Genomic DNA, 8,606 nt, shown 5'->3' with positions numbered 1-8,606 from the left:
TTTCTAAAACCAAAGGGGAAAAAAATCTATATTTTGCATAAAGAAAATTAAATGCACAGTGCATCCTAAAGTAATAATATTCTGCATGCAAAAACATTTTGTTTTTTAATGACATTTATAACATGATTTCTTTATAACACTCATCTTTAATTCTGGTTATTGATGTGGTTTGTTTGTTTGTTAGTTGTTTCTGATTTTAAGCATCGTCTGTGAATAATATTTTAATTATGTGATAATACTCTCCTCATAAAGAACACGAGGAACACAAACAATTGAACTGTGTTTTTGCTTCTAAAAGTGTACATACTGTCTGAAGTTACGTGTTAATTGATGAGGGGTGTTTGTGACTCACGGCGCAGCATGTCTGTTTCTTGGATGTCTTTAAAGGTTCCTAAGAAACAAACAGCAATGTGTACTTTTTTTGCACTTCAAATCAATGTGTTTTCAAGGCATATGAAATAGTTTCCAAATGCATGTAATATACATCAGAGAAATGTTTTCCCTACTAGAGGTTCAGCGTTACAGGAACGGCTGATCATTTGAGCTGTGAAGCCTGTCTCAACATTGGTGGTCTATACTGTTATTCCATGCATTATGAACAATATGCCCTTTATGCCCTGATAAAAATGTCTTGGCTCCTTGCAGAAGTTGGAACAGGTATGCAAATAATTGTATGCTAACTATAAAACTATAAAGCACAGGAGCATTGATTTTGCAAGCAATCTATTAGCATGAATAAATTTGTTCCTCACTAACAATTAGAATTAGGAGATGATCAAATTAAAAACAGTCCTGAACTCAGCTGAAATATATATATATAGATATATATATATATATATATATATATATATAAACAATGATCAAAAATCAAACCATACCTTGACTCCCAGTTGGCACCCATGTGTTTCTAAATGGCTAAATATTTATTCACCAGATTGGTAACAGAAAACTCTTCTTTTATGAATTCATAATTAGATCAATGGTGTAGTTTTGGAGGGGGAATGAGCGTATTAATTTATAAGTTGTGTTGAACATCTCCATCTGCTTCGTGTGTTACCCGATTCGACCACTAGAAGGCTACATATCCATATAAATGGAAATACATTGTTGAAAACTGAACTGGGAGCTGAATTTCATGTCAACGGTACATAAAATAAATAAATAAATAAATAATAATAATAATAATAATATGTATATATATATATATATATATATATATATATATATATATATATATATATATATATATATATATATATATATATATATATATATATATATATATATATGTATATATGTATATATGTATATATATATATATGCGTGTGTGTGTGTGTGTGTGTGTGTGTGTCTATATATATATATAGAGCTTCTGTTTTCTATTGCTGGACACATTTACTCAATTCCTGATATCTGTGTGTAAAGGGTTTGGTGTTACCCTTTATTTAAATTTTTTTTTTTTTTAAAAACGAATCTTATATATATAATTTATTTATTATTATTTTTTAGTATGGTCCAGTCAAGCTAAAATACAGCTAAGATGTTAAAAAAATTAAAATAAAATAAAATAAAAAATAAATTCCTTATAAGCTTGATTTTCCAACCGAGTTAATATCACAGAGAGAACAAAAAATACTGTAATATTATTTAACAAGTTTTAACCAACCACAAAAGTTCGTTCTTTTCACAATTAGTGACGTTGGCGTGAGGATATCACCATAGTTACCGCTGGCGCGCTTTTCGTTAGGACCGTTGAGCGATACATTGTAAACATAAGTGTAATTATTTATCAAGTAATTGTGTATTATTTACAGGTCGAATTGTATACAAAGTTACTTTGTTATTTTGTTTTGCTATAGTTGTCGTTTGTGCTAATTACTGCTAGGAACACCGTGAAATAATCGTTTAATTGCTTTGTTTGTTATTTGTAACACCCTAACATTGTTTCATTGTCTATGTGTCCGCTAAGGCTATATTATTTGTCCCGTTATAGCGGTTTCTTTTGATTTTCGTCAGGAGTGTGTATTCCATATGAATCCCTGCTGAAACCCGAAACACTGGTGAGTGACGTGCTGCAGGAATGCCGAAAATATGCGTGTCTTTCCAAAAGCGCATCCCAACACATCCTTCACACAGGCGCGTGACGTCAGAGCTCAGGGCTCGGGATCAGCCCCTGTTAAGAAGCGCATTCTAGTCTGAGATCCCGTCCATTTGGAAACAGCTTTCACGAGCTGTGGGATCTCTCCTCTCCATCTCCATCCCTGCAGCATCACGGAGAGCCTCTGCCTTTCTGAACAGAGCTTTGAAATCCCTTTGCATCTAGGCGAGTTTCCCCATCTTCATTCACCAGTTTTGTGATGTATTGAAAGTTTTTGGAAACTTTGGGGAGTTTGGTAAGTGCTCAGTTTTTTTTTTTTTCAGTTTATTGATTAACCTATTTAAATATATTTATGGAGGAAGATGTCATCGCTCATAAACTTGAGACATGGTAGATAAATGTGAAATCATGAATGTGCACACTGACCCATTTTCAGCAGCTCTGATCACTTTTTCCACAGACGCTGTTTGGTGATTTAATCCCCCCCCCATCTCTCTGTCATTGTGCTCTTTTAGAGTAGAATGGGATGATACAGAAATTTATTTACCTAATTCACTTAAATAATACAGGTAAAGTGGGACTTGTGGCATAGTAGCTCCTTTCTCTGTACAGTGTGGTGGAGATCTAATATAAACACGATAAAAGGTTTCGGAGAGTCTATCTGGCATCTTATTTTACAATAAGTACAATAAATACAAATAAATTATCCAAAAGTATCCCACTTTACCTTTCCCCCCCCCAATTTTTAAGACTCATCTTTGATTATTCATTCAAATTTACTTGATTTCTTATGCTATTATAAAACCAAACCCAAAATAGGCACAAAGTCTGTTAAAGGTTTGGCTCATGCATGTCCTTTCACCTTTTTTGTTTTATTTTTTTATTCTTTTAAAAATGATAACCTTTTAAGTTTAACATTTGCATAAGACCGATAGCTTAGTTCCTGTATGTCTTTTTTTTCTTCTTTGTTTCAATATACTTTTGCCCTAGTTGGTCCAAAATGGTTCTGCTTTGTGACAAATGCCTTTTTCAAAAGTGTAGATGTAGACTATCAATTAATATGGGGTTGTCTAATGACTGGAAAAATGTTGAGAATAGTAGCATCACATCGCACTGCTTAAAATTAGTTTTGAAGAGTCAAAACGAATTACTGAGTTAAAACAACATGTACCTATTGTGCAATTATTTTAACATGCAGTATATGTAAAACAGAGACCAAGCACATTGCCAAAGTTTGGAGGCAGAGCATGAATATCAGGATGTGAAGTCTGAATCACAACAGGGGGCGCAGGAACCCTGCAGAAACGTTTTTCCATTCCCGATGTGTAGGATCCTAAATCAGGCAAATTTCCAGACAGTTGCATACGGTCTATGAACTCACAGTTTCCAACCTTAAACAGATGTATCAGCAGATTACATTGAGCATATGCAGTTTATAATAGTTTTTCCATTAAAAAGCTGAAGGGGATGTTTTTCTAAGACCCACAGTGAGTTATTTTACTTAGCGTCTTTGTTTTATAAATCATTTTCAAAATATTTGGAATATTAACCATGGAAAACCAATTTTCCTGAAAAACAGCTAGAATTTTGAATACATTTTTTTTTTTTTTATCAGATTTGAATGAGATCCCTTGCAGTGAACTATGCTGGAGTTGAGTGTATAGTCTTTTTTCGGATTGATTTATGAGCAAAGTGTGTGTGTGACTTGGTTGATTTTTCAGATCGATTGATGTTCTGCTGATACTGGGCTGAAGATGTCGGTCAGGCGTTTGGCAGCGGCCGCTCTCCTAACACTCACAGTACTCACATCGGTGAGAGCTCAAGGTAAAAAAAAAAATCCAACAAATCCCCCATTCACCCTGGTAGATCAAAAATACAACAGTTTACATCATAGTCTATTATATTTTAAAATATATGAATATAAATTGTACAATAACAGTTGTCTGTTTTGATGTGTTCATTGTTTTTTAATTTTATTTTATTATTTAATTTTCATTCCATTCATATGTCCATAAAAATGAACAAAAAACGTTTGCTAATGATCAAATATTATTAATAATAAATTCACATCAATGTGAATAAATGTGCATTTCGATGTGTAAGGACTTTTACTGTCCTAAAAGATTAGTTTTAAACATTTGGTGGTGTTTATGCTAGTGGAAATGGAAATGCATGATATCACAGGATATTTAATGACATCTAATTGTTTTTCAGCAACTTATTTTTCCAGAAATGTCCACTGTAATGTTTTTCAATAATGAGATAGTACAGTCAAATCCAGAAAAGGTTTAGTATATGAATAGGACATGAGAACAATGATTGGCTGCAGGATACATCTCAGCCAGAGAGATTCACAGTCAACTTTTTACTCTTGTGAAACACTTTTTAATGTATTTTGGTATTTATGTGCTTCAGTAACCAAGTCTTCAATTCAGAAAAACTGCCATTTCTAATCATTGAATAAATAACAGGGGGTTAAAGCACACATCGCCAGTGTTCAATGGAAAATATAGTGGAACACTTTAAGGTTTAAAAAAAAAAAATCTTGATGTCGAGGCCAAGTTTCCCTTCTCCGCTTTCCGCACACTTAGGGAACTAAAAGACAAAATATGAGCCTTTTTATTTCTTAGGAAAGTGATAGCATGAAATAATTGTGTTTCTTCTCAATGCTGCATTATGCAAAAATAACAAAAGCATGTTAAACATGTTGCACAAAAAGAAAATTGGACAGCCAGACAAGTACATTAACCAACACTCTCACTTTCGTATTTGACATGATAATTATCAGCACAGCGAACTAAATGTTGTTAACTGATGCTCCAAAGAGCTTGAATTGGTGAAAAGACGAGGAATTTTAGTTGCACCAAATTTGGTTTGGGTCTAATGGACCCAAAAAAAGAAGAAATGGAACCGATTGTGACATCTGGTCGGCCAGGTTGGTAAATCTTGATTTTGGTGAGCCTGTTCCCGGTCAAGCTTAAGCCCTGGTCAAAATTTGACCAGAGCTGCGGCTTCACAAAATATTTTATTGTGATATTCCAACATGTGCATGACCCATATTTTCCACACAGATACTGACCTTCCAAACACAATGCAACACAATATACAAGAATATCACTTTAAAATATTTCCATGTCCTCTACATGTGCGTCTTGTACATGAAGTCCTTTAAGTCCCACAAGTTGTTGCAGACAACTTTTCATGTACAAGTGCATGAGTCCTCTAGTTCATCTAGTCTGGTGCATCCTGTATTGCATAACCTCTTGTAACTATCCTTTATCTTTATATTTCATTAAAGGTTGTCGTTGTGCATCCTTTTAAGCAGTTTGCAATGAAAAGTGACTGCGTTAATGCAACTGCACTCAAAATGTGCATTTAAGTCCTTTGTACAATCTATTCAAACAGTTCAGCAAAGTGTGTATGGCTATGTTGGATTGACTGCAATGAATGCATGCAAGTCACAAGTTATGGCCCCATGTAATGTTTTGTCAAGGTCTTTGTGGAACGTGCTTTATGTGTCTATGCTTGAGCAGTCAATGGCCCTAAGGTCAGACAGCTCAAACAGATGTCATTTTGACCCAAAATGGCTGTTGTCCAGTTTGTTCCATGTTGCCTTGAGTCCTTCCTCAACAGTGAACTTCACTGTTGGGATTTTGTCCATAAACGTGTGCTCCTATAAAATACAGCCTTTGGAATGGTTTCTTGGAAATAACTTGATGAACCTTCTATTTCCACAGTAACTCCTCCTTCAGACTTGAGGTTTACTATATTAAATGAAAACACAGTGCAAATGACATGGAAGCAACCGTTGTCAAGAATTGAGGGCTTGAGAGTAGTAGTGACATCGGATACAGGTAGGTGAAAATGTAAAAGCACTGCACATGTTGAAATTATAGCGCCAGCATGAATCTATTGCAACCGATTGTACTTCTGTGATGTGTTTCAGAATGAAAATGTACATTCCACATAGGAAAATAAATGACGGAACCATTTTTTCCCAATCGGCAATGAACTGGATTCTGAAAAAGTTGACAGTCCATACCAAAAAGAAAGCGTAGTTTAAAAGTAGCTTTTGTCTTTAAGTGTACTTTAAAGGGGCCATATGATGCTTTTTTTTTTTTAAAGAACATTATTTTGTGTATTAAGTGTAACAGAATATGTTGACATGCTTAAAAGTAAAAAAAAAAAAAAAAAAAACTTTTTTTAATACTGTACATTATTATAGGTCATCTATGCCCCGCCTCTCTTTGTCCACCCATCTTATAAGCAGTCTGCACTGATTGGCCAACTGACCCAGTGCATTGTGATTGGCCAATCACCGCAAGCACTCATCGAAAAATGTAATGCCCCTTTCCATAATCGCAAGCTTCCTCTTTCAAGATAAATGTAAAGACAGTTAAAAATATCTCTCTCTTGCGCACACACACAACATGCAAAACTCTGCATTTGAACAGTCAAGAGCAAATATTTAAACTAATAGCAAAACATGCTTCCAGTATCTGATTCAGAAGTGGTAGATTGTCGTAGCAAAGTTAGTATGACCGCCTCTCTTAGGTTCAAAAACAGTCATCCATAAAATACATTGCTGTTCTGATGTAAGTAATCTTAAAGATTCCAAATAAAGTGCTTTTGCTTGCGCCTAGATACACACACATCTCTCTGACATGACTGCTTCAATACTAACTGTGTTACTGAAACCACGTCTTATTTCTTTGCGTGAACATTTGGACGGCATTGCGCAAATATTTCCACATAGTGAGGTAGACATGTGGGGTCGTGTTTAAATGAGCCGTTTTAGGGTGGTGTGGCAGAGTCTTAACTTTGGTAAAGAATATCTCTTTGGATTTGAGACTTTAGTCCCATACGGAAGGAAAATATATTTACCAATAAATTTCTTAAAATACATTGTCATATATTGTAATATATTATTTTCCCTTTTTATTTTCTAATATATTATATATTTGAATACATTTAACAATATATTAATGATACATATATTATATAATATATTGCAAATATACAAATGATTGCCACTTTCAATATATTGCAATATATTGGAAAAAAATAAACATATATAAGAATATATGCCTAATATATTACATGATATTTTCCAATATACTGCAATATATTTTTGTTTCATAAGGGGTCTTTGCAACTTTACAGATCATCTTCATTCACCAAGAGCTTGCAACACTCCAAAGAGAAAAGAAAAATTGAAATCGCATCATATGTCCCCTTTAAAGATCTGGGTAGTGCTAAGGGTTGTTCAGACCTGCAATTGTCTTATGATCTACTGCCATTGCACCCTTGAGCAAAGCACTTAACCTCAGGTTGCTCAAGGGGAACTGTCCCTGTAGTAAGTGTACTGTACAGTATGTAGCTTGAGATAAGAAAGCATCTGGTATATGGCAAGTTACCTTTAAACTCACTGCTATAGGCAACCCTTGGGAAATGTGTTCTGGCATGCCCTTCAAATATGATTTAACATGGACTGTTACTCATCGCTTGTCTTGGGAAGTCATTAATGTTTGTCTAATCCAGCTCTTGTGTGTCTAGACTAGATTTATCTACTTATAAATTAAGGTTGGCTAGACGTTATCTTCATGTAGACTGTATATCATGATATGACACATAAACATTTTAAATATGAATGTTCCCTTCTCTCTGTAGAAGAGCCTGTTAAGGAATTCACACTTCCTCCAACCGCAACCAAAACCTCCATCAGAGATTTGACCCCCGATGTGGAATATGTTGTAACGATAATTTCATATTTGGGATCGGAGGAGAGTATACCAATCTCTGGTCAAATAACAAGTAAGTGGCAAGTCATCTTATTCCTTGAGTTTGTCCTTTAGTATGTCATGTTGATGGTTCACACTGTCATGGAGGGCCTAGAAGAGTCAGGAAATTTTCAAATTGTGGTTTGGAAAAGTCTTTGAAAATGATTTTGTTTATTTCTAGGTTTGTTTGGGGAAAATCCTTCTATATATTGTACAATTACATATTAGAAATGGTTCCTTGTGATTGCAATCCCTATAAATAGTTATATTATTTATTATATTATTAGATAAATATTTATGGAGTATCAGAAATGACTGGAGAAGGCATGGGAATTAATTGGCCAAAAGACCTTTTAATGGAAGGAATTAATTTGCTTTAATATATATGATTTTTTGTTTGTTTCTGTTTTAGTCCAATCAAGTGGTTTTGAAGGAGGTACCAGGAAACCTCAGGTCTCCGATGCAGTCAGTAAGTACACACCTCCAGGCTCTTTCCATTGCTATGTGATCACTGCATTTTATCGGGAGTTTCCATATAAGTCATAATGCCAATGTGTAAATGTCTTTGTTTCTTTCCAAATTTATGACTCCTGATAATAATTTAGCTTGTTAGTCAGCATTAACTTTTCCAGACATGACAAACTGAGCCAACATTTCCAGCATGAGTTTTGGGTGAGAGTTTGTAAATGGTCCCTTTGCCCCTGATTTGAAATAAAAAACCCAAACCC

The 8,606-nt window shown here is 34.4% G+C and overlaps 1 protein-coding gene across 1 annotated transcript in view; it reads left to right on the top strand.

The window, feature by feature from the left end:
• Positions 1–2,191: 2,191 nt before the first annotated feature.
• Positions 2,192–8,606, top strand: part of LOC113093351 (collagen alpha-1(XII) chain-like) — a 70,143-nt gene continuing 63,728 nt past the window's right edge. The window contains 5 exon segments of the mRNA XM_026259175.1: positions 2,192–2,393; positions 3,820–3,922; positions 5,836–5,952; positions 7,769–7,912; positions 8,291–8,347. Of these exon segments, the coding sequence (XP_026114960.1) occupies positions 3,853–3,922; positions 5,836–5,952; positions 7,769–7,912; positions 8,291–8,347 (388 nt within the window). The 5' untranslated portion in view covers positions 2,192–2,393; positions 3,820–3,852.

This window comes from Carassius auratus, unplaced genomic scaffold, assembly GCF_003368295.1.
Source record: "Carassius auratus strain Wakin unplaced genomic scaffold, ASM336829v1 scaf_tig00214968, whole genome shotgun sequence".
Classification (NCBI taxonomy): domain Eukaryota; kingdom Metazoa; phylum Chordata; class Actinopteri; order Cypriniformes; family Cyprinidae; genus Carassius; species Carassius auratus.
The sequence above is the reverse complement of the archived record's forward strand: the minus strand, read 5'-3'. Positions and strand labels throughout refer to the sequence as shown.